General features: G+C 46.2%; 1 protein-coding gene across 3 annotated transcripts in view; it reads right to left on the reverse strand.

Annotated features, from left to right (window-relative positions):
- Positions 1 to 27,441, reverse strand: part of LOC139367250 (MAGUK p55 subfamily member 7-like) — a 253,226-nt gene that overhangs the window by 123,273 nt on the left and 102,512 nt on the right. For all 3 annotated transcript variants that reach the window (XM_071105496.1, XM_071105497.1, XM_071105498.1), the window contains 2 exons: positions 23,520 to 23,638; positions 7,885 to 7,962 (listed from right to left, as the gene is read on the reverse strand). In XM_071105496.1, coding sequence (XP_070961597.1) covers positions 7,885 to 7,962; positions 23,520 to 23,638 — 197 coding nt within the window. The remainder of the gene's footprint in view (positions 1 to 7,884; positions 7,963 to 23,519; positions 23,639 to 27,441) is intronic.

Genomic DNA, 27,441 nt, shown 5'->3' on the forward strand with positions numbered 1-27,441 from the left:
TCCCCTAAGAAAGCTGGTCCTGGGGCTCTGTTCACATACCCAAAGGGACCCCACAAAGCCCCACGACAGCAACACAATTAGAACCAACCAAATCATGAGAAAACAAAAAGATGACATGACACATTGGAAAGAATTAACAAAAAAAACTGAGCAAACTAGAATGCTATTTGACCCTAAACAGAGAATACACAGTGGCAGAATACCTGACCACTGTGACTGACCCAAAATGAAGGAAAAGTTTGACTATGTACAGACTCGGTGAGCATAGCCTTGCTATTGAGAAAGGCTGCCGTAGGCAGACCTGGTTCTCAAGAGAAGACAGGCTATGTGCACACTGCCCACAAAATGAAGTGGAGACTGAGCTGCGCTTCCTAACCTCCTGTCAAATGTATGACCATATTAGAGACACATATTTCACTCAGATTACACAGACCCACAAAGAATTTGAAAACAAATCCAATTTTGATAAACTCCCATATCTACTGGGTGAAACTCCACAGTGTGGAATCACAGCAGCGAGATGTGTGACATGTTGCCACAAGAAAAGGGCAACCAGTGAAGAACAAACACCATTGTAAATACAACCCATATTTATGTTTATTTATTTTCCATTTTGTACTTTAACTATTTGCACATATGACATTTGAAATGTCTTTATTCTTTTGTGAGTATAATATTTACTGTTATTTCTTTAATTGTTCATTTCACTTTTGTTTATTATCTGTTTCATTTGCTTTGGCAATGTAAACATATTTATCCCATGCCATGCCAAGAAAGCCCTTACATCGAAAATGAATTTGAACTGAAAGAGAGAACGAGATAGAGAGAGAACCAACCGTACATTTACAGGCCCTTTTATTGTTCTATTAAAAGGTTTAGCTCATAACTCACTAGGGAGTAAAGATGAGGCATGTTTGACAACATACTATACACTACCTTGATGCTTCTACTCTAGAATCACACTTTCCATTCTCTCTCTCTTCATCTGTCTGTGTGAGAGGAAGAAAAAACCTGATGGGCTACTTTGTGGATTGTGGCTGAGCGTACTTCATTTGTAACTCCATAGCCGGTGGGCCCACACTGGGGTGTATTTAGAGAGGCCTGATGTGGAGCACTGAGTTTACAGTTCCCGCATCCCTGAGAACCGATTACGTTATTTCAAACGCAAATAAAAACCTGCTATAACTGACACACAAATCTTGTTCAATTAATGGTTGTCTTTTAAGGATTTAATGTGACACCAGAGGTTTCCACAACATTATCTGGTTAGGAGAATATCTTACTTGTGCTGGTTCTGTCTCTTCGACATGATACGTCTCTTGGACAGTGCCGTCGGAAAGAGCTTAGTGCTGGATGAGATTATGAAATGTAAGAATTTAATGCAATGCTGGTATACTACAGCTTCAAATATGTCAGGTTTGTCTACCCTAATGACAGTTTCACAATTTCATACAATGACAATATTTGTCAGTATGCGTTCATTTAATGTTCATCACTTGTACATCTCTGGCACTGTGACTGTGGAGTGGCAGTCAGTGGCTGCCTATGACCTGTGTGTGTGTGTGTGGGGGGGGGGGGGGGTAATGTTTACTGTAAATTTGCATTGTTTATTTCACTTTTGTTTATTATCTACTTTTGTTTATTATCTGCTTTGGCAATGTTAACATGTGTTTCCCATGCCAATAAAGCCATTTAATTGAATTTAATAGAAAATAATAGAGAGAGCAAGAGAGAGAGCGAGAGAGAGCGAGCGAGCAAGAGAGAGAGAGAGAGAGAGAGAGAGAGAGAGAGAGTGAGAGCGAGAGAAATGCTCTCTGGGCCCACCCGGTGGCCAGTCTGGGGAATGACCGCCTCTCATTTGGTGAGTCTATGGCTGCAGTCGTCACCTGCTGAGCCAGCTAACACACATACACACACATGCACTAGAGGTCTGGACTTGTGGGTCTGTGGCTACAGCCGTCACCTGCTGAGACTGCTCTAGACAGTACAATAGGGCAGGCAGGGGTTGAAGTGTAATTTTATGTTAGGCAATCAATTAAACCTCCATTACCGAAATCCAAACCCAAAATGAATTTAACCAAGAGCCTGGTCTAGTATAGCAGGTCAAATACATACACTCTACACAACAACTTAATTAGGTTCCATTTCGAGCTCTGAGCAACGACGTGGTTGAAAAAGGACACTTCTTAAAAACACCACACAAGTGCTTGGAATGGTTTTGCACCGCCGTCGTCTGCTCGGGTACTCCTAGACACGTTGATAAAACATCTCTGGCTTTTATCATGATATCTAATCATCCCTGCCTGAGGTTTCTCACAGAATTTACGAGGAAGCGTCAATTTAAAAAAGCTGTAATTTGACAAATTTACTGGGGGGGGGGGGGCTGATAGTTGTGTCCCATAAAGAAATACTGAGATGGACGCTTGCCACGACCTAGGGAGGGAGGGAGAGAGGGAGAAGGAAAGGGAAACAAAGTTGTCCTGCAACTCTCTCTCTTAATTGAGTTCAATTCAAAGGGGCTTTATTGGCATGGGAAACATACATTTACATTGACAAAGCAAGTGAAATAAACAATCAGAATTGAACAGTAAACATTACACACAGAAGAGTTTCAAAATAATAGAGATTTCAAATGTTATATTATTGGCTATGTACAGTGGTATACAAGTAAGAGGGAGAGAAATAAATATAAATAAATATGGTTGTGTTTACAACGGTGTTTGTGCTCCACCGGTTGCCCTTTTTGTATAGCAACAGGTCACACATATCGCTGCTGTGATGGCACACTGTGGTATTTCACCTAATATAAATGGGCGTTTATCTGAATTGTGTTTGATTTAAAATGATGTGTAATCTGAGGAAAATATACAGTTGAACTCAGTTTACATACACTTAGGTTGGAGTGATTAAAAACGTGTTTTTTAACCATTCCACACATTTCTTGTTAACAAACTACAGTTTTGGCAAGTCGGTTAGGACATCTACTTTGTGCATGACACAAGTCATTTTTTCAACAATTGTTTACAGACAGATTATTTCACTTATAATTCACTGTATCACAATTCCAGTGGGTCAGAAGTTTACATACACTAAGTTGACTGTGCCTTTAAACAGCTTGGAAAATTCTAGAAAATGGTGGCATGGCTTTAGAAGCTTCTGATAGGCTAATTGACATCATTTGAGTCAATTGGAGGTGTACCTGTGGATGTATTTCAAGGCCTACCTTCAAACTCAGTGCCTCTTTGCTTGACATCATCGGAAAATCAAAAGAAATCAGCCAAAACCTCAGAAGAAAAAGTAGACCTCCATAAGTCTGGTTCATCCATGGGGGCAATTTCCAAAGGCTTGAAGGTACCACGTTCATCTGTACAAACAATAGTACACAAGTATAAACACTATGGGACCACACAGCCATCATGCCGCTCAGGAAGGAGACTCGTTCTGTCTCCTAGAGATGAATGTACTTTGGTGCTAAAAGTGCAAATCAATCCCAGAACAACAGCAAAGGACCTTGTGAAGATGCTGGAGGAAACAGGTACAAAAGTATCTATATCCACAGTAAAATGAGTCCAATATCAACATAACCTGAAAGGCTACTCTTCAAGGAAGAAGCCACAGCTCCAAAACAGCAATAAAAACCCAGACTACGGTTTGGAACTGCACATGGGGACAAATATCGTACTTTTTGGAGAAATGTCCTCTGGTGTGATGAAACAAAAATAGAACTGTTTGGCCATAATGACCATCGTTATGTTTGGAGGAAAAAGGGGGAAGCTTGCAAGCCGAAGAACACCATCCCAACAGTGAAGTACGGGGGTGGCAGCATAATGTTGTTCCCATTCTTCCCCAAACTTGAAACTCACATCTTCTTGAACTGCACTGTTGGTTATTATCTTGTAAGTAAGCATTTCACGTTAAAGTCTACACTTGTTGTATTCGGCGCATGTGACAAATAAAGTTTGATTTGACATAGGTGGCATGTTTGGGGAAGAACATTTTCACCATAAAAATGCACCTTTATAATAAAGCATTACATGCATAATCACATTTGCGGTGACTTTTGAGAATGTTTTTTCCCCCCCGCTAATTGATTGCATTTTGGAACATTCACGTTTATAGCCTACTGCGGTAGGGCTCTACACCAGTTGTAAAGCGAATGAATGTGCTTAACTTTAAGAAGTTATTTGGCCACTTTAGTATTGATAAAAACCTTATCAAAACATATAGGCCTATGGACATGAGGTGTGTGACTATGATTTGAAAAAGTTGCCAAAAAAAGGCAAGCGCTGTTTTACAAGTGTCAATATACTGTATCATTCACAGGTGATGGGCTAATACTGTTCTTAATTGAATCTTGTCTTTACATATAGTAGATCATATATGTGTGAAATTAGTTTTGATTTAGAATGGACCATTATCATGCACCTGTCTCAGAACAGGGCAGGGGAAAAAAATATGTCATCTATGCACTTAAATAGTGAATGGAGGATGCTTTTCCCGTCGTTCATTTTCATGCCAGCCAGGTAGACTATACTCCTGTTGTAAAGGTAAGTAATGTGCTTAATATTAGGAAAGTTGAGAAATAAATATAGTAGGCCTTAGTCTATAGAAAGCTGATGTGATCCTCCTCCTTTTAAGAGGCCATAACTCTGTTATCTCATGCATTTGCATAGCCTATAGAAATGTTATGCAACATGAGCTCTTATGAAGTGTTTGATTTGATTTTCGATCACATTTGCATTGATGTCAGAGTGATTAGAGGGACAATAGAGTACCAGGCACTTAGCATGTTTGGTAGGCTACAAATGACAATCAGCAGCATCAGAGCTTGAAAAAGCGTATTTACCGTGACTAAACTATTAAAATATTGTCTGTGGGTATAACAGTACTGATTTGGCAGGCGAAACCCCAAGGACAATCCATCCAGGACTTTTCAATGCTTTTCTATGGGAAAGTCTAATAATTAGGACCCAGATTGCAGTTCCTATGGCTTCCACTAGATTTCAACAGTCTTTAGAAATTGTTTCATGCTTGTTTTTTGAAAAATGTATTCGTATTCTTTCGAAGTATCCCTCAGAAGAAGTCTTTTGGCGCGGGTGAATGAGTGTGTGCTCCTCGTTCTTTTTCTCCGGTATTGAATACCGTATATTCCGTCTTAAATTTGATTGATTATTTACCTATTAGGGTACATGAGGCTGGATTAGAAACGTTGTTTCAATTGTTTGGACGAAGTTTACAGGTAACTTTTTAGATTCCTTTTTAGGTATGTTGGGCGAGTTGGAACAGGTATATTTCTGAATCAAACGTGCCATATAAACGGAAATTTTTGGGATATAAAGAAGGACTTTATCAAACAAAACGAACATTCATTGTGTAACTGGGACCCTTTGGATTGCAAAAAGATGAAGATCTTCAAAGGTAAGTGATTTATTTTATCGCTATTTCTGAGTTTTGTGACACCTGTTCAGGTTATGAATTTATGTTAATGCAGGAAGTATGCGGGGCGCTGTCATCAGACAATCAAATGCTATGCTTTTGCCGTAAAGCCTATTGTAAATCGGACAAAGCGGTTCGATTACCAATATTCTAAGCTGAAGAATGGTGTATAACACTTGTATTTTCACAAATGTTTAATATTACTACTTTTGTATTTTGAATTTCGAGCTCTGCAATTTCACCGGATGTTGGCCAGGTGGGACGCTACCTACTATCAAATAAGCAAAGAGAAATGACAGTTCATCATTACTTTAAGACATGAAGGTCAGTCAATACGGAACATTTCAAGAACTTTGAAAGTTTCTTCCAGTGCATTTGCAGCAACCATCAAGAGCTATGATGAAACTGGCTCTCATGTGGACCACCACAGGAAAGGAAGACCCAGAGTTACCGCTGCTGCAGAGGATAAGTTCATTAGTGTTCAGATGGGAGAGGATAAGTTCATTAGAGTTCAGCCTTGAGGGCCAAATAAATGCAACATAGAGTTCAAGTACAGACACATCTCAACATCAACTGTTCAGAGGAAACTGCGTGAATCAGGCCTTCATGTTCGAATTTCTGCAAAGAAACCACTACTAAAGGACACCAATAAGAAGAAGAGACTTGCTTGGGTCAAGAAACACGAGCAATGGACATTAAACCGATAGAAATCTGTCCTTTGGTCTGATGAGTCCAATTTTGAGATTTTTGTTTCGAACTGCCGTGTCTTTGTGAGACGCAGAATAGGTGAACCAATGATCTCCGCATGTGTGGTTCCCACCATGAAGCATGGAGGACGAGGTGTGATGGTGTGTGGGTGCTTTGCTGTCTGTGATTTCTTTAGAATTCAAGGCACACTTAACCAGCATGACTACCACAGCGGTCTGCAGCGATACGCCATCCCATCTAGTTTGCGCTTAGTGGGACTATCATATGTTTTTCAACAGGACAATGACCCAACACACCTCCAGGCGGTGTAAGGGCTATTTTACCAAGAATGAGAGTGATGGAGGGCTGCATCAGATGACCTGGCCTTCACAATCACCGACCTCAACCCAATTGAGATGGTTTGGACGAGTTGGACCGCAGAGTGAAGGAAAAGGAAGTGTTCAGCATATGTGGGAACTCCTTCAAGACTGTTGGAAAAGCATTCCAGGTGAAGAAGGTTGAGAGAATGCCAAGAGTGTGCAAAGCTGTCACCAAGGAAAATAGTGGCTTCTTTTTAGAATCTAAATTAAAATATATTGGTTACTTGTTGGTTACTACATTATTCCATATGTGTTATTTCATAGTTTTGATGTATTCACTATTATTCTACAATGTAGAAAATAGTAAAAATAAAGAAAAATCTTTGAATGAGTAGGTATGTCCAAACTTTTGACTGGTACTATATGGCTGTGTGCTCTTTACAAGGATAGGAATACTCCATAGCACTTTGATTACAATAAACAGAACCACACCATTAAACCATCACTGTCCCTCCTCCTCTACTTACAGTACTAAGCCAGACTGGATCAGTGGTTTATACAGGTGTGTGTGTGTAGTTAACAATGAGCGTGGTTTTCAGCGTTGTGATGATCGGAGCAGCGGTACTAACGGCCATTCAAAAGGAAAAAAAAACATTACTGGCAGCCATGTGTGCACTCTGTCTTCGCACACACGCAAGCGCACGCACAGTGGAGCACACACACACAGTGGAGCACGCACGCACGTCCACACACACACACACACACACACACACACACACACACACACACACACACACACACACACACACACACACACACACACACACACACACACACACACACACACACACACACACACACACACACACACACACACACACACACAGTGGAGCCAGCAGTGGACTTTTTGCGGACAGGACGACAGGTTAATAAATTGAGGGGCCGCGTGCCACAGGTGATGGTGTGACACCTCCCCTCTCTCTCTCTCTCTCTCTCTCTCTCCCACTCTTGTATCCTGTATTTATGCTCCACGAGTCATTTCTCCTCTTTCATCTGTCGTTTCGTCTCCTGTCCTCTGCCCTGACGTTCTCATCCATCTTCCATTTCTGCCATATCTCACTCTCTCCCTCCTTCCTTTTGCCCTCTGACAATGATCACTCTCTCCCTGGGGCCATGGGAGCTGGATGTATAGGAGGGAATGGTGGAGAAGGGGGTTGAGGGGGGAGTAGGATCTAAGGGTGCAGTGTTATTGGAACAGGCGAGTCATTTGGTTCTGAGAATGAGAAGAGCCTGGTAGCTACATGGAGCGAGGTCAGAGTTCATGGGGAGGAGAAAGTACAACAGTGAAACCAGATCTGATTCCCAGCAGGCGACTCAGCGGGGGAGCAGTGATAGGGTCTTTGTGTGTGTAAACAGGGGCAAGGAGTAGTTAGCTACTTACGTCAGTGGCTAGGGACCCTGCGCTGTCCAGGACGGGGGCAGGACTGCGATGCTCATAGTGCTGCAGCCTCTCGTGGATCTGAAGGAGAGACAGAAACAAAGGAGAGATTGAGAGAAAGAAAAGATAGATCGTGGTGGTGAGAGAGGGGTTGGAGGGTCAGCGGGGAGGCTGGGCTAAGCAAACACACACAGGGCAGAGGGCAGGCTAGGGTCCCAGTTGAGGTAGCTGGTGTCTGCGCGCACACACACACACAACACACACACACACTCACACTAGAAACACACAAACTAGAAACACACTATCAGAGGGCTACCAGAGCACATCAGACTGCTTTAGTACTGTTCAGTTCATTCTCCAAATGTACAATCAATCCCCTTCTCATCCACCCACTGGATTTGCTCTAGTGGGTATGGATTACTAAACATTTCAACAGCTTCACAACATACTTCATTATCAATATCAGCACTGCAACATCAGAACCCAGTTTTAGTCCTAGGACAGGAAAGTAAACTGGGGGGAAAAAACATGTTTTAACACTTTACACAGACAGACACACATCCCTCGCTGCTATCATCGCAGAGAGAAAGAGCCAAAGATGAAGAAGGGGAGAGAGAGAGAGGTGGAGAGAGAGAGAGAGAGAGGGTGGCGCGATCAAGAGATGGGGAGAAAGAGAGAGAGAGAGAGATAGGAATAGAGGGAGCGAGAGGAACAGAGGGAGAGAGAGGCTGATTTGATCAGATCTGTCAGTGACATCAACCCAGCTGTCATGTGTGATGTACGACCTGCTGTCGAAGAATGCGACGACAACACAGGAAGTTGTCAGGGCCAATCAATTATCGGAGAGGGAGAACCACTCCCCTACTGCTTCTCGCTCCATCCCTCTATCCCAGGACGAGGGTGTGGAGCTGGGCCAAGGGTTGAGTGACAGCTGGGCCCAGGCCATGGATCCTCGATTATTCCTGGATGTCCCTGCAGCCAACCGACATTCCAGCACGACGAGGCTGGGGGAGTAAGCCCTCTGGCTTGGGTGACAGTGACAGAAGAAACCTGGCTTGGAGATCATGAAGCCTGATGGGCCTACGCAGCACGGCACTCACGCTCTCTGTCTCTCGCTCTCTGTCTCTCGCTCTCTGTCTCTCGCTCTCTGTCTCTCGCTCTCTGTCTCACGCTCTCTGTCTCACGCTCTCTGTCTCTCGCTCTCTCGTTCTTTCTCTCCCCCTCGCTTGCCTCCTCCTTCTAGCTCTCTGCAGACATGGAGCACTGACAAACCACAACCAGAGAATCCTTCACTAGGAGGAGGAGAATAATGAGATGAGGATGAGAGAGTTTGTTTTCTGACACGTTGTTAACAACTACAGTTGCTGTGTTATTAAAACATCTGTTTCTCTCTCTCCCTAGCTTTTTTTCATTTCTGTCACCGACCAGGGTAAAAAATGTAGGGGATTTTATTTGAACAAAACATCATGTTGTTTGTCATTTTAGTCATTTAGCAGTCGCTCTTATTCAGAGCAACTTACAGGAGCAATTAGGGTTGAGTGCCTTGCTCAAGGGCACAGACAGATTTTTCACCTTGTCGGCGCGGGATTCAAAGCACTCTTAACCGCTAGGTTACCTGCAGAGCATTGCAGATCGACTATGGTGTTTTTTATAGAAGGGAATTAGGTTGCAACATAGCTAAACTAGAAGAACTCTTCATATATTGAAAAGGATGTAATATATGATGAGGAGAAGTGCACAGATCAGGTTGCAAAGCTACCAGTAGTTTACCAAAGTTACCGGAATCTTCAGTAATTTTTGGTAATTAACAGAAAATCTATGGCAATCTATTGTAACTTTGGAAATGTATACTTGAATTACAAAAAAAAAAAAAACATGAATAGTATTAATTTTACGGTATATCTGTTTCCTTTTGGACATGAGTTTCTTATAAAAAGACCTACTGTATGATTCAAGAGAAAATTGCCTAATAAATGAAAAAGGCAATCAACAGACCCACAAGTAACTGCTGCCCCTCATGATACATTAAGATTTTTTGTGGCCCCCACCCCCATCAAAGTTGCCCATCCTTGCCCTATATAGTGAACTACTTTCGACCAGGCCAATAGGGTTCTCGTCAGTAGTAGTGCACTATATTAGGGAATAGGGTGCCATTTGGGACTCACCCTCAGACTAAGGCTTGGGACAGGGATGCCTCTACGGCAGACAGAGGCTTGATAGCCCAGAGAATCAAACAGATCTGAAGGCATGGATTTAAAGATCAACATTACACAGGTTTGACACACTTTCTGATTTAAGATATAACTGTGCTCTTATGTAGGATACTGATAACCGGTATGAATCACATTGCAGACAGAGGACTAGGTGCTGTTCTACAGTAGCCTAATCTCTTCAACCTACAGGGTTCATGATCCTCACCCCACAGCCCATAAAAGGGCACAGGAGAAGATCTAGTTACTTCATCTGTCCTGCTGCACATCCATCTATCGCACTGAAAAACAAGGTGAAAGAATGTCACTGTCTTGTGCCTTCCAGCATTCCAGAATGAGAATCACATCTGCTTAGCTAGTTCCACCGACTCCGAGTTACCAGGAACCGGTCTGTTGCTTCGTTACTGTGGAATTTCGCTGCTAAAATGTGAGATCCAATGGCAATGCTTTTTATTTACAACTACAGGACCGCATCCAAACGGCGCCTCGGTCCGTGAGTGGAGCAGAGGACAGGAATGCATCTGTCCGCCTGCCGATTGGGCCCAGGTCAGAGCCAGCGCCGTCACGTATTTTAAAGTCATTACGAGCTGCTTTACATATCATAGCAGCATTCTTCAGGCCCCCAGCGATACACTGCTAGTGCTCCTGGCAGGCAGAAAGTCTCTGTGTGTGTGTGTGTGTGTGTGTGTGTGTGTGTGTGTGTGTGTGTGTGTGTGTGTGTGTGTGTGTGTGTGTGTGTGTGTGTGTGTGTGTGTTTGTGTGTGTGTGTGTGTGTGTGTGTGTGTGTGTGTGTGTGTGTGTGTGTGTGTGTGTGTGGCGGTGGAAAAACCTCAGGTAGTGTGTAACAGCCAGGCAACGTCAGGTCAGGGGCTAAGCTAAACCCAGAGTAGAACTAGAGGCTAGGGATGACTCCCAAATGGCACCCTATGCCTCCCAAATTTCCCCTATATAGGCTAGTGCACTACTTTCGACCAGGGCCCATAGGGCTCTGGTCAAAAGTAGTGCATCACATAGGGAATAGGCCATTGGGGATGTATTCAAAAGGCTAGAGGCAGGCGAATGCACAGCCACAGGCAGGAATCAAAGGCAAGGATTCTGACTGCAGTGAGGAGAGGACGGAGCAGGATGACAAATACAGAATTTCCTCTTTTAAAAGAGCGGTGGAGTCGCTCACCCGCTGCCTAGATGCTCAGAGCAGAGCGGAGGTCCCTGAAGTGAGGGGCTTACAGGGATGAATGTGTACTTTTACAGGGAGAGGCGCTTCAGAAAACAGGCTACAATGAACCAGTGTGTCCTGATCTCCCAGTGGAGCCCCCAGGCCAGGTTGTGTCCCGTTCCATAAATACCCCACAGGATTAAAATACACACAGCAATACACTAAACATAAACACAAGAATAGGAATAGGAACCCTGAATTGGGGGTGATGTTAATGTTTGAAATAGGAGAACATTTCCAGAAGGGATTTAAGCCACCCTAAGAAGACAACATCAGTCTTCCTTATCTTCAGTAATTAGTCTTGGACGTCAACCCCTGCTGTGGGTTAAAGTCATGGTTACCAGGTTTAAAGTTTTGTCTGTAACCCTGGCTTCAATGGCAGGGAACCCCTGTGGCATGGCAGTCCAGTACCAACACTCTGAGGAGGGCACAGAGGAGAGGCAGACCACAGGAGAGCACATCCTCCAAAAACACCAAAGGGACAATAACATCCATCTGGCAGAGCAGCAACAACGAGAGAGACAGAGAGAGAGACAGAGAGAGAGAGAGAGAGAGAGAGAGAGAGAGAGAGAGAGAGAATGAATGAATGATGGAAGGAGAGATGGTTGAAGGGAGAGAGAGAGAGAGAGAGAGAGAGAGAGAGAGAGAGAGAGAGAGAGAGAGAGAGACAGAATGAATGATGGAAGGAGAGATGGTTGAAGGGAGAGAGAGAGAGAGAGACAGAATTAATGATGGAAGGAGAGATGGTTGAAGGGAGAGAGAGAGAGAGAGAGAGAGAGAGAGAGAGAGAGAGAGAGAGAGAGAGTCAATTGGCCACAAGAGGTGCTCTTGAGCTAATTTGAAAGTTAATTTGAAAGAGCGAAAGAGAGAGAAAGAAAGCGAAAGAGAGGGAGAGACAGAAAGATGGAGGTAGTGAGAGATGAAAGAGAGGGCTGGATTGTGTTTCGACTTGCAGGACCCACGAGGAGGTCTGGAGCTCCTGGTTAATGTCGTCTGGCCAGAGGCGCTCGGCATGACCCCTCCACTGCTCTACTCAACCCACCCACCCGTCCTCTTCACCACCTCTCCATCCCTCCACTCCTGTTTCCAGCAGTAGCTGGTATCCAGTATCCAGAATCCATTGGTGGCTACAGAAACCATTGATCACTACAGCTACTAACTCCAGAACACCTCATCAACCCCTCTCCACATGGAGGGAAAGAGACTCAGTGAGGAGGACTGTACCAAGCAGGGGAGACAGGCCAGGAGACCGGACAGACAGACAGACAGATGTGCAGGCTTGAGACTAAAATGCCTGTCAGTCAGTGTTTACCCAAGAACCCAGGTTAGCCCTTAGTCTCACAGAGCCAGAGAGGAAGAGGAATGCTGGCTGCCTGGCTGTGTTCTCATCTTCTCTCACACCGGGTTGGCTTACAGCAGAGGCCTGGAGATGGCTTGGTCTGGTCTGGCTTGGTGACCTGGACATTGTGATTAGAAGCTTTAGACAGAGCATTGAGAAGGCCATCCTCAACTATCTAACTGCCACTGAGCACTAGCTCAAAGACTTTCAAATTAGCTCAAGAGCACCTCTTCTGGCCAATTGACCGTTAAAACAACCATAAAATGGTAATGTAGACAGCACTTGAGACTGCTGAGGGGAAAGAGGCTTGCTGTTGTGGTGGTGTTTTGTAGTTGTAGTGTAGTTAGGCTGCTGCCTCCTCCACCGTGCCTTCGCAAGGAGACAACACCAAATCAATGTGTCGAGCGTTACTGATACCTGTCGCCCTACTGAATTTGACCTGTCAGCCTTCCTCTGGAGGTGGCTGAAGCGCAAAAGGAGCACCTTACCTTGAGGAGGCAGGCCGGTGCACGGAGGTCTGATTCAGGACTGGCGCCTAAGCTCCGGATCTGCTAGGAACATGCTCGGCTCTCGTTTGACGTGGAAAAGGCCTGGAGAATGTGACAGCTTATTAAGAGCAGATGGGGGGGGGGGGGGGGGGGGGGGGGAGACAGAGAGAGAAAGAGAAGGGGTCCAGGTTGCTGTGACAGCCATATCATTAAGTTAGTTAGAGGATAGATTTCCTTACGGAGTACTACGCAGCTGGGAAAGTGAGAGTGTTGGCTGCTGGGAAAGAGGACCCCAGAGTAGGCCCTGTTTATTCTGCATGGGGAGACAGAGACAGTGCACTCCCTGCTGAAGGAGACAGTAGAGGAGTCCAGGGGCGCATGCACACACACCTAAACCCAGTCCTAAAGAAATACAGACCGCCAATGAGCCAAACACCTTTAGTACAGTACGGGGTTTCTATTTGCATTTTTCATTTCCAATATTAGATTTCATTATACGTCAAATAAAAAACAATGCAGTGATTTAAGCCTGACCCTAACCCATTTATTCCACGTGGCATTTATTTTAACAAGCTAATTCAAAAGATTTATACAGGCTATTGGGTTGAAAACAAAACTAGTCGCTTAGAGAACGTTCAGGACAAAATGGCGGATAAACTACACACATCCCCATAATGGAGCTAGGAAGCAGTGTTTTAGTTCCAGGTTAGAGGTTATAACGGTGGTGTTTTCACACAGACAGTTCACCACAGTAGTCCTAAACCTGGAGTAGTGGACTGCCAACTCATATCTAAGAGACAAGAAGTTGAAGCTATAGGTAAATGGTAAATCAAGCTATTATAGATCTCCAAAAACCCAGCAGCCATGGTTCAAGCCTTTGAGTTGCCAACCCATTCTACGCTCAATAGGCCACGTGTCTGGGTGAATGACTGGGGTGAGCCTGTCTACTTTCTCTACTTTTTTTCCTTCTGTACCTATCACAACCCCGTTCTGTTTTGGGCCCTGTCCGCTGTCTGTCTGTCTGGCTCGGTCTTGGCTCTGTCTGTAGCAGCTTGTTTGTCTACATTGAGCATGATGTTTCACACGTCACACTGCGCTTGTCCATTGAACAGATAAGAAAATGTTTGGGTGGCAGCCTAAGCACCGGAGTATAATGTTGCTGTGAGGACAGGGGGTTTAGTTTAGATGCGATTGGGCTTTTTAAACCATAAATAACTAACTTAAGTTCTACTCTCTAAAGAGCAACGTAGTAAATTGAACCACTTTAGCTTCTACAGTTATTAGTGTCTGTCAATGTACAATAAGCACATTGCATTTATGTTTTTATGTGTAAAAGTGAATTAATTTATAGCAGGGCTGCCCAATTCCGGCCCCAGAGGGCCAAAACAAGTCTGGTTTTCATCCTCCCCTTCTAATCAGGGACTAATTCAGACCTGGGACACCAGGTGAGTGCAATTGACTAACAGGTAGAAACAAAACTTTCTCCAGGACCGGAAATGGGCAGCCCTTATCTATAGGGTGCATACAGTGACAACTGACGCAGGCAAGTGAGAGGACAGTTACACATGGGTCTTGTTACCCAGAGGAAAGAGTCTGTATCCTAAATGGCACCCTATTCCATATGTAGCACACTACTTATCCCTATGGGCCCTGGTCAAAGGTTGTGCACTACATAGGGAAAAGGGTGCCATTTTCCCTATGGGTCCAGGCTAAAACTGGTGCACTATATTGGAATAGGGTGCCATTTGAGCTAGGGGCCCTGGTCAAAAGTAGTGCACTATGTAGCGAATAGGATTCCATTTCGTATGCAGACAGAGGCTAACGTTCCCTCCACAACCCTCAGGTGTTTGCTCAGGTTCCTAAGAGGAGGTCCCGTTCCCCCTAAATAATAAATGAGGGGCTCAGCGGCAACCTGACCCAGGGATGTGCTAACCGCAGGCAGCACGAGTTGATCTCTCAGCTGGAGGAGGCTTCTGAGCCGAGCCCAGAGCCCCAGACCCAGAGACGATTAGCTGCTTTTTATTGCTGTGTGGCCGTACAGGGTGTGGGGTATTGGGAGTCTGTGTGTGTGTGTGTGTGTGTGTGTGTGTGTGTGTGTGTGTGTGTGTGTGTGTGTGTGTGTGTGTGTGTGTGTGTGTGTGTGTGTGTGTGTGTCGTGCAGGGTTTAGATGGCTCAGAGGGTATACTGTACATTCTGAAGCTAGGAGCCAAGCCAGGAGGATTGAAACAATGTCCTTCCTGGGATCTCCCAGTAGTGCTGGAGGGCTGGATGGGGTGAGGTCTGTAGACAGGTCCAGGATCAGACACAGACACTGTCTGAGGTAGAGTGGAGGTGGAGAGGGCAGCCTATGGCTGGTGAACCCTTGCCCTAGTCTTCCTATGCATATGTTCTCCTGACTGTTGCTGCTTGGAAACATTCTATGTAGCCCAATTTGTGTGCAGCCTAGGCCTATGTCATGGTTGTGTTTTTATGACTAGGACTGCAGTCAAATCATTTGTTTGACCATATAAATTATATTAAGTGACTAATCCATGGAATCATTACATTCCAGTTCAAGTGAGACCATATATGCAATGACCACAAACTAGTCAAATGCACCAGAGACTTCAACTAAAGCTAATGTACGTCTCTAACGAGCCAACGCTAAGGCACCTTTCCATGTCATTAAAGCATTTCAGCATTTGAAGAGCAAACAGCTCACGACCACTTCAAGAGCTCTACAGTATACTGGCAAGTGTCTTCACTGACATTTTGCGACCTCTCCCGGTCGGAGTCTGTAATACCAACATGTTTCAAGCAGACCACCATAGTCCCTGTACCCAAGATTACTAAGGTAACCTGCCTAAATAACTACCGACCCGTAGCACTCACGTCTGAAGCCATGAAGTGCTTTGAAAGGCTGGCGAACATCAACACCATTTTCCCAGAAACACTAGACCCACTCCAATTTTCATACTGCCCCAACAGATCCACAGATGATGCAATCTCTATTGTACTCCACATTGCCCTTTCACACCTGGACAAAAGGAACACCTATGCGAGAACTCTATTCATTGACTACAGCTCAGCGTTCAACACCGTAGTGCCCTCAAAGCTCATCACTAAGCTAAGGACCCTGGGACTAAACACCTCCCTCTGCAATTGGATAATCAACTTCATAACGGGCCGCCCCCAGGTGGTAAGGATAGGAAACAACACATCCGCCACGCTGATCCTCAACACGGGTGCCTCTCAGGGGTGCTTGCAACACCATAATTAAGTTTGCCAATGACACAACAGCCTGATCGCCGACGACGATGAGACAGCCTATAGGGAGGAGGTCAGAGACCTGACCGTGTGGTGCAAGGACAACAACCTCTCCCTACGAGCATGCCCCCATTCTCATCGGAGGGCTGTAGTGGAGTAGGTTGAGAGCTTCAAGTTCTTTGGCATCCACATCATCAACAAACTAACATGGTCCAAGCACACCAAGACAGTCGTGAAGAGGGCATGACAAAACCTATTCCCCCTCAGGAGACGGAAAAGATTTGGCATGGGTCCTCAGATCCTCAAAAGGTTCTATAGCTGCACCATCGAGAGCATAGGGTTGCATCACTGCCTGGTATGGAAACTGGTCGACCTCCGACCGCAAGGCACTACAGAGGGTAGTGCGTACGGCCCAGTACAACACTGGGGCCAAGCCTCCTGCCATCCAGGACGACTATACCAGGCGGAAGGCCCTAAAAATTGTCAAAGACTCCAGCCACCCTAGTCATAGACTGTTCTCTCTGATACCGCACGGCAAGCGGTACCGGAGCACCAAGTCTAGGTCCAAGAGGGTTCTACCCCCAAGCCACAAAACTCCTGAACATCTAATCAGCTACCCAGTCTATTTGCACTGCCCCCATCCCCCCCCCTTTACGTTGCTGCTACTCTCTGTTATTATCTATGCATTGTCACTTTAAAAACTCTACCTAAATGTATATATTACCTCAATTACCTCGACTGACTGGTTGACACATTGACACATTTTTGTATTTTTCTTAAAATTGCATTGTTGGTTAAGGGCTTGTAAGCATGTCACTGTAAGGTCTACCTGTTGTAATTCAGCGCATGTGACAAATACAATTTCATTTTATTTATATCAGGGAGGGAAGCAAGTGAGGCTTCATCGCAAATGGCACCGTATTCCCTATATAATGCACTACTTTTGACCATAGCCCTATGGATCCTGGTCAAAAGTAGTGCACTATATAGGGAATAGGGTGCCACTTAGGATGCAGATGACTGACTGCCAAGCCTAGCCTATTAGCATCTAACTAGAGCAGAATTAAAGGAAAACTGACCGACCACAAACGAGGCTGCTCAGGGCTCACGCTGAAGGCCTGCTGACAGAAAGTTGGTCTCCGACCACCCCGCACCTGATTCAGGTGGAAATTGAACGTTGTATTATATTTCCTGTGGCTTTTTGTGGAGCGAGGAACTTGGCGAGGGAACAGTAAGAAAGGGAGGAATTTATAGAAAGCACACTTGAGTAACTCACTTTAATTTGAAAGGAAGAAGAATGTCTGTGTCGTTTTAGCTCGGAAACACACACCGGGCTATTACAGATCCAGTACAGGCTCTACTTTCTGTCATGCAGCTGGGGCCGTTGCCGTGCCGATTAAAAGTCTGCAAAGTAGTGCACTGTGCAGAGGCTCTGGATGCATCCCAAATTGCACCCTATTCAATATATAGTGTGCTATGTGTCCCTGGTCAAAAGTAGTGCACTATAATGGGAATGGGGTGCCATTTGGGATGCAAACTCTGTGAACTTGGCCTCGACTGAAAGACTATATTAGACAATATTTGTTTCAACCCTATGACATAATCTGATTAACAGGGACGCTAGGGGCCCTACTGTCTGTCTGGAAGGGCATTTTGCACAACCTCAACATGTAAAAAAAAAAGTGATGTAATCAACGACTACATTTTTAAAATTGGAGCTATGAAAGTCTATCAAAAAATGTAAAAACTGATTTGCAATAGTATTTCAATCTGAAAGAAGTATGGTTTGAAATGCATCAGAAAGGTATTGGGATGTTCAGAGAGTTCATTGTTCATTGGGAAGCCACGACCCCTAGTTTGGGAAACGCAGTGCAACCCCTCTCTCGCTATCACTTTCTCCCTCCCTCCCTCTCGGTCTTCTTCTAGCTCTGCTAGGGATTCAGTCCTAACCAGGCACCCAGCCATTCGATGCTCCACAATAACCCAGGTGAGACCTGATGGTTACCATATGAGCAGGAACAGCCTGAGCTGTTTAAACGTCAGATTACTAGGATGTTTTCCCTGCTATTAGCCTCTTCCAATACCTCTATTTCTCAGCCCTGTGTAGTGACGGGTGAACTCTGGATCTGCAGAAGTGTGTGTGTGTGTGTGTGTGAGATCGGGTAGTAGGGTTTAAGGTAATGGTGTCACTGACGATAGCCATGTTCACCTGAGCAACGGCGGTTTCTTTCTGCCAGGCAGGCTCACCTGTAAGGTGGGAGGGTTGTCCGGTACTGTACGCTCTCTCTCTCTCTCTCTCTCTCTCTCTCTCTCTCTCTCTCTCTCTCTCTCTCTCTCTCTCTCTCTCTCTCTCTCTCTCTCTCTCTCTCTCTCTCTCTCTCTCTCTCTCTCTCTCTCTCTCTCTCTCTCTCTCTCTCTCTCTCTCTCTCTCTCTCTCTCTCTCTCTCTCTCTCTCTCTCTCTCTCTCTCTCTCTCTCTCTCTCGCTCTCTGTCTGGCAGGGTTTGTCGGGCTGACATTCGGGTACCAGGGAAGAAGGAAACACACAGTAACAGGCCAGCCTGTCTGTCTAAAGCAGGATTAGAACAAACACCCCTCCATTCAGCCTTCATTACTAAGACACGCTAACAGCTCATTCAACTCAGCTTTCTTTGAGAAAAGAGAGAGAGAGAGAAAGTGAAACAAAGAACACCTAAAGATATAGATGGTCTTGTCTTGGAAGAAGAAGATAAATGTGCGTGCTCTCTTTCACGTCACCCTGACTTATTGCCCTGCTTCACGGCTGGGCGGGCCGGGGCGGGACATAATTCTTCTTTAATAGGGTATATATTACGCTACAGTAGCGACGGCAAATCAGGCCACATTAGGCTGTAAATCTTGTGGGTATTTATAGATTGCAGCTGACGCGAATCACAGTGTGAGAGCCAGGCAGCCGGTCGCAGGGAGTCGGTGACAGGTTGGCTCAGAAAGTTGGTGACCTGATGGTGGTGGTGGAATTCACATTGCTAAGTGGCTGGTGCCAATTCATTACCGGGATATTAAACATTTAAAAAGCAACCCCCGCTGAGCCCTCTTCCCACTCCCACCCTCCTTCCAATCATAACTGTCAGCCCTTGACAATCACATAGCTTGTCGGTGGGCTCTCCTCTGTTGAACGTTTCAAACCTTTTTTAAGAGAGAGAGGTGGAAGAAAGGAGGAGAAGGAGTGTATGACTTCTTATATTTGCTCTGTTGGCTCCTCACCAGCCACCAGTCTCTCAGACTCACACATCAGACTGGCATTTCCCGAAACCCAAAACACTTATCCCAGTCAATTCAGGTCCCATCTACCTGCACTGTTCTATTGAGACTCAGTAGCTGGCAATGGGTAGTTGAGGTTTTCCTTTCTCTTAACAGACTCCCCCTACTGGGGAACTACAGCTACTGCAAAGCCAAGACTCAACAACTTCAACAGCCTGAGGTCTGTCACTGTGAATAGACACAGGCTTTGAGGTCTTTCAGGGTTTAGGATTGGGAAGCAGTAAGGGAACATGAACATATCACTTTCCCCACACAGACAGACAGAGTTTCCTTCCCCAGGAGAGATGTATAATAGGGAATAACCCCGATCAGCCATGATCCTGTGGGGTCAAAGACCAGAGGCCTCATATATTCAACTGTGGGGAGGATTCACATCAAAAGGTGGCGTATGGACGAAACGCAGAAAGTGCTTACGCACAAACATTCAGATTTATATAACAGTGAGCACGCACGTCCCACGGCGGTTTCCCTTTATAAATCACAATCAACTTGGCGCACGTGAAATTTGGCGCACGCGAACGCCCATAGTTGTCAATAAATAGTCAGTCAAACGCCCCTAATTAATATTAATCCAAACTGCATGAAGACAATGGCAGCAAATACAGACAAAGGCAAAGAAAAAAAAATTTGCCCAGTGTGAAATGGAAGTTCTTGTAGGGGAGGTTGAAGCAAGAAAAAATATATTGGTTGGTGGACATGTGGGCGTTACAAATGCCAAAAGGGTGTTAGAGTGGCAGCATGTGGCGGACGCTGTGAATGCTGCTGGCTCAGAAGGTCAGATCCTCAGAAATAAAAAGTAGATCCGACATAAAAGTAGAGGCCAAAAAAGCGCACAGCCTTACACAGACAAAGTGTTTGTGCCACAGGCGGCGGAAAGGGGATATCGGAGCTCAACCCCCTTGATGAGCGACTTGCCGTTATTAAGAGGGATCCCTCCTGAGTGGAGTAGTGACAGAGGTGGAGGGGGACACGGACATGCAAGACACACCGGATGATGTGTAATTAGTATTCCCTCGTTTGAATAGAGTAAACCAAATGTATTCAAGTTGTGTTTAAACATTTATTTACACAAACAATTGCAACATCTAATTGTTTTTAGTCGCTGCGTGTTCCAGCGGGGTCGGAGGTGCTGCATCTGAGCAGGAGCTGAGTGTTCCAGCGGGGTCGGAGGTGCTGCATCTGAGCAGGAGCTGAGTGTTCCAGCGGGGTCGGAGGTGCTGCATCTGGGCAGGAGCTGAGTGTTCCAGCGGGGTCGGAGGTGCTGCATCTGAGCAGGAGCTGAGTGTTCCAGCGGGGTCGGAAGTGCTGCATCTGAGCAGGAGCTGAGTGTTCCAGCGGGGTCGGAGGTGCTGCATCTGAGCAGGAGCTGAGTGTTCCAGCGGGGTCGGAGGTGCTGCATCTGAGCAGGAGCTTATTGTTCCAGCGGGGTCGGAGGTGCTGCATCTGAGCAGGAGCTGAGTGGACAGGCACAGCTTGGAATCTGCGGGTGCTTCTTCTGTAAAGCTGGGCCCACTACAGCACAGATATCCACGATAACATCTCTTGGTAATCGGAACCGGCTCATAAGCCACTCATCATCGTCTCTGAAAATTCGCTCTCTCCGAATTCTTCCAATCGCCAAATCTTCCAACAGTGTCAATGTGATAATGGCCCTGTCATTGTCATTTACAATCAGGGTAATTACCACACCTTGTAGTGAGTGGGAAGGGAAGTCAGGCGCAGGAGAACGAACTTCGTATAAAACGGAGTCGTTTAATAAGTGCTGACCAAACTCCAAACTCCAAAATATATCAAAATAACAAAGTGGGTACAAAACCCGTCGCACACCAACACATACTAGCACAATCACATACAATAAAACAATCTCCGACAAGGCCATGAGGGGAAACAGAGGGTTAAATACACAACATGTAATTTATGGGATTGGAACCAGGTGTGAAGGAAGACAAGACAAAACCAATGGAAAATGAAAAGATGGATCATGATTTAGGATAATAAATACAAACGGAGATATCGTTTTTTGCAAAAGAACCCCTCAAATATGTTGTACAGTTTAATTGGGAATCATATTTAATTGGATCTGTAATTATGAAACAATACTTGCATGTTATTAAATGTATTCTCATAAATAATAAGGTAAACAGAAGGACAATTTACGATGAAACTAAGCTGTTTTCGATTCCTCAGTCGTATGTATAGGTCAAAGTGTCCGTGGAGGGACCGCACATTCTCCCGTCAAGTTTGCTTAGAAAGTGGCGTACACCTTCTTTTGTGCCTACGCAACGTTTATAAATGAGGCCCCAGGTGAAATCCACCCACATGCCTGCCTAAATGTTATGGAAATGTGACCACAATCTTTACCATAATTATATCTGTACCATTTTACTTTAGCTTTTCTTTGGGCTGACACAATCTTCACTTTGAACATATGCATCATTATCTGGTGAAAATGCCTTAGTCCAAAGTCATGCATAACAAACTGAGCATAACATGTCCCTGTTTGGTTTCCTAAGTCAACCTCAGGTCTTTACCCAAGCATCTGAGCTATTTCATAAATGTGTCTTAAGTCACACATTATTCCCTATAAAGTAGTGCACTATAGGTAATAGGGTGCCATTCACGATGCACCCATAAAAACACATTGCTTGCGTTGGCAAAGCAGAACCTGGATCCTGGACAAACACGTGCTAATAGAGAAAAGGTTTCTATAGTGAGGGGAGGAAAAATATTATGTCAATTTTCTCTCCCCCTCCCTTCCCTTGTCTATGACACAAAGATGGCAGCCAAACAGACTGGTCAAAAACTGGCTGCTACTGACTGACCCTTTTATTTTTTTTACAGTACTTCAGTACTTAGTTCATCTGAAGTAGACAACTAATTGCCAAAATCTCAAACTACACACCTGTAAACGTAATACTAAAGATGAAAAGAAGAAAAGTGAGCACTAGTCGTGGAGGCTGATACTGCATGTAAACCCTGGGCTTTGTCCCTAAGAACAGAGGGAGGAATAGAGGGAGAGTAAATAAATAGAGGGAGGATAGAGGGATGAATTACAGAATAGAGGGAGGAGTGGTGCTGCTGACTACAGTACAGAAGGCTGCTGTAGTCTGCAGACACACACAGAGAGGGGGACAGACAAACTGCAGGCAGACTGCAGCCTGCTGTACTGAAGGCATGTGGTTCCCTCGTTAGAACTGTTTGCCAGAGAAATAAAGTTATCAAGTGTGCTCATCTCCTCATCTCCTCATCTCCGGAGCTATCTGTTTCAACAACCCTGCCGCCTGGCCTGGCCCAGAGAACCACTTCAGATAGAGAGAGAGGAGGAAAGGAGACAGTGACTTGAGAGAGAGAGGAGGAGAGGTTGACTGAGAAAGAAGGAGGAGTGTGTGTGAGAGAAAGGGAGAGAGACATGATAGGTGAGAGAGATGGAGGGAGGCAAAAAGACAAAGAAAGAGTAAACTCTTCGAAAAAAAGGGTTCTGTGGTTGTTCCCATAGGAGAACCCATTTTGGTTCCATGTAGAACTATGTTTGGCTCCATGTAAAAACCTCTGTGGAAAGGTGTCTACATGGAACCCAAAAGGGTTCTAATCGGGAACAAAAAGGGGTCCTTCAAAGGGTTCTCCTATGGGGACAGCCGGAGAACCCTTTTTGGTTCTAGATATCGCCTTTTTTTAAAGTGTAGAACAAAGAAAAGGAGAGGGGGAGAGAGAGAAGAATAAAGGGAGGGATCTCTTGATGATCCTAACGCTACCCTTACATACACATGCAAGCATGCACACACACACACCCCTCTTTAGAGGATGAAGAGCGGAAAATAGGAAGACGTAGAGTAGGTTTACCTTGACCAGCGAGTGGAGGCTCCTCTCTCCGAACATGTCGTGTATAAAGGTGCTGTCGTCCGGGCTGTCAACATGGGGCTGGAGCTGGGAGGGCAGGGCAGACAGCAGCTCATACAGATCTGGAGGCACAAAGAGAGGGAAAGAGGAGGAAACGACACAGTCAGCGGTCATCAGATAACACACACTGTTGAGAGACAAACAAAACACACACACAGAGACAGAAAGACAGACAGACACACTCAAACACATTCGCACACACAGACACAAATAGCTAAATACCCTCAAAGTTCTCAAGGGGAAGATGAGGGGGGAAGGAAGTTCTAGAAAGTATCACCAACCCAGGTTAAAGCGACCATGGTGTTGAGCTGCTCATGTCTACACAGAGTCCTTCACTGGACCAGACCAGAACATGTCAGCAGGAGGCAATAAGCCACTTCCTCTCACGGCTCGGCACTACCTGCCTTTGTCTCAGCACTTCTTGTTGTTCCAGGAACTCCACAGGCAATGTCACACACATGCAATTAATCCCACAAATAAATCAATCTCAGTCTGTACTGAAATACAATTTTAGCTTTTATCCCAATTCAAGTATTTTTTCAACTTTATTACAAGGGTTCTAGTTTTTGAGTCTGAAAGGGCCTCAGTATTCTGGTTAAGTACTGGCTGTTTTGGTTCTGGAAACCCTTTAGTGAGTGTAATTGTCGGTCGAGTATTGGGTCTGGATGGAAATGCCTCAGTCTAAGACCTGCTGTCCTAGGACTAAGTGGAGCGTGGTTGTATTGGGACCATACACTACCGGTCAAAGGTAGAACATCTACTCATTCAAGGGTTTTTCTTTATTTTTACTATTTTCTACATTGTAGAATAAGAGTGAAGACATCAAAACTATGAAATAACACATATGGAATCATGTAGTAACCAAAATGATAATAAACAAATCAATATATATTTTATATTTGAGATTCTTCAAATAGCCACCCATTGCCTTCATGACAGCTTTGCACACTCTTGGCATTCTCTCAACCAGCTTCACCTGGAATGCTTTCCCAACAGTCTTGAAAGAGTTCCCACATATGCTGAGCACTTGTTGGCTGCTTTTCCTTCACTCTGCGGTCCGACTCATCCCAAACCATCTCAATTTGGTTGAGGTCGGGGAGGCCATGTCATCTGATGCAGCACTCCATCCCTCTCCTTCTTGATAAAACTCATTGTCCTGTTGAAAAACAAATGATAGTCCCACTAAGTGCAAACCAGATGGGATGACGTATCGCTGCAGAATGCTGTGGTGGCCATGCTGGTTACGTGTGCCTTTAATTCAAAATAAATCACAGACAGTGTCACCAGCAAAGCACCCCCACACCATAACACCTCCTACTCCATGCTTTACGGTGGGAAATAGACATGCAGAGATCATCTGTTCACACACTACTAAAGGACACCATTAAGAAGAAGAGACTTGATTGAGCCAGGAAACACGAGCAAAGGAAATTAGACCGGTGGAAATTTCTCCTTTTTGGTTCCAGCCGCCGTGTCTTTGTGAAACGTCTCCTCTGAACAGTTGATGTTGAGATGTGTGTCACGTTCTGACCTTAGTTCTTTTGTTATGTCTTTGTTTTAGTATGGTCAGGGCGTGAGTTGGGTGGGTTGTCTATGTTCCCTTTTCTATGTTTTGGGATTTCTGTGTTTGGCATGGTATGGTTCTCAATCAGAGGCAGCTGTCAATCGTTGTCCCTGATTGAGAACCATACTTAGGTAGTCTGGTTTCACTTTTGAGTTGTGGGTGATTATTTTCCGTGTCAGTGTTTGTTCCACACGGAACTGTTTCGGTTTTGTTATTTCACGTTGTCGTTTATCGTTTTGTTCAGTGTTCATTATTCTTATTAAACAATATAGACACTTACCACGCTGCACATTGGTCCTCCAATCCTTCCTACTACTCCTCCTCGTCATGATAGCCAGTTTCATCATAGCACTTGATGGTTTTTGCGACTGTACTTGAAGAAACATTCAAAGTTCTTGAAATGTTCCCTATTGACTGACCTTCATGTCTTAGAGTAATGATGGACTGTCGTTTCTCTTTGGTTATTTGAGCTCTTGCCATAATACGGACTTGGTCTTTTACCCAATAGGGCTATCTTCTGTATACCCCACTACCTTGTCACAACACAACTGATTGGCTCAAACGCATTAAGAAGGAAAGAAATCCCACACCTGTTAATTGAAATGCATTCCAGGTGACTACCTCATGGCTGGTTGAGAGAATGCCAAGAGTGTGCAAAGCTGTTATCAAGGCTACGGGTGTAACGGTTCTCCTCTTGTGAAGTAAAGGCGGACCAAAGCGCAGGGTGGTGGTTGTTCATTATATTTATTGACGACACTATACATGAACAAACTAACGAAAACAAAACAAGAAACGTGAGAACTCAAAACAGCCCTGTCTGGTGCAAACACAAAAACAGGAACAATCACCCACAAACACACAGTGAAACCCAGGCTACCTAAGTATGATTCTCAATCAGAGACAACTAATGACACCTGCCTCTGATTGAGAACCATACTAGGCCGAAAACATAGAACTGCCCCAAAACATAGAAAAACAAACATAGACTGCCCACCCAACTCACGCCCTGACCATACTAAATAAATACAAAAACAAAGGAAATAGAGGTCAGAACGTGACAGTACCCCCCCCCAAAGGTGCGGACTCCGGCCGCAAAACCTTGACCTATAGGGGAGGGTCTGGGTGGGCGTCTGTCCGCGGTGGCGGCTCTGGCGCGGGACGCGGACCCCACTTCGCCATTGTCTTAGTCCGCCGTATTGTCCGCCTCCGTGGCTTACTCCCCATGCCCACCCCTCTCAATGACCCCACTGGACAGAGGGACTGCTTGGGACAGAGGGGCAGCTCGGGACAGAGGTGAAGCAGCTGCTCGGGACAGAGGGGCGGCAGCTGCTCGGGACAGAGGGACAGCTGCTCGGGACAGAGGGACAGCTGCTCGGGACAGAGGGACAGCTGCTCGGGACAGAGGGACAGCTGCTCGGGACAGAGGGGCAGCTGCTCCGGGCGGAGGGGCTCTAGCGGCCCCTGGCTGACTGGCGGCACTGGCGGCCCCTGGCTGACTGGCGGCACTGGCGGCCCCTGGTTGACTGGCGGCACTGGCGGCCCCTGGCTGACGGGCGGCACTGGCGGCCCCTGGCTGACGGGCGGCACTGGCGGCCCCTGGCTGACGGGCGGCACTGGCGGCCCCTGGTTGACTGGCGGCACTGGCGGCCCCTGGCTGACGGGCGGCACTGGCGGCCCCTGGCTGACGGGCGGCATTGGCGGCTCCTGGCAGACGGGCGGCACTGGCGGCGCTGGGCAGACGGGCGGCACTGGCGGCGCTGGGCAGACGGGCGGCACTGGCGGCGCTGGGCAGACGGGCGGCGCTGGCGGCGCTGGGCAGACGGGCGGCGCTGGCGGCGTTGGGCAGACGGGCGGCGCTGGCGGCGTTGGGCAGACGGGCGGCGCTGGCGGCGCTGGGCAGACGGGCGGCGCTGGCGGCGTTGGGCAGACGGGCGGCGCTGGCGGCGTTGGGCAGACGGGCGGCGCTGGGCAGACGGGAGGCTCCGGCAGAGGCGCCGGACAGGCGGGAGGCTCCGGCCGAGGCGCCGGACAGGCGGGAGGCTCCGGCAGCGGCGCCGGACAGGCGGGAGGCTCCGGCAGAGGCGCCGGACAGGCGGGAGGCTCCGGCAGAGGCGCCGGACAGACGGGAGACTCCGGCAGCGCTGGAGAGGAGGAAGGCTCTGGACGGATGGACCGGAGAGACAGCCTGGTACGGGGAGCTGCCACCGGAGGGCTGGGGTGTGGAGGTGGTGACGGATAGACCGGGCCGTGCAGGCGCACTGGAGCTCTTGAGCACCGAGCCTGCCCAACCTTACCCGGTTG

The sequence above is a fragment of the Oncorhynchus clarkii genome, chromosome 15 (genome assembly GCF_045791955.1).
Source record: "Oncorhynchus clarkii lewisi isolate Uvic-CL-2024 chromosome 15, UVic_Ocla_1.0, whole genome shotgun sequence".
In the NCBI taxonomy this organism is placed as follows: Eukaryota; Metazoa; Chordata; class Actinopteri; order Salmoniformes; family Salmonidae; genus Oncorhynchus; species Oncorhynchus clarkii.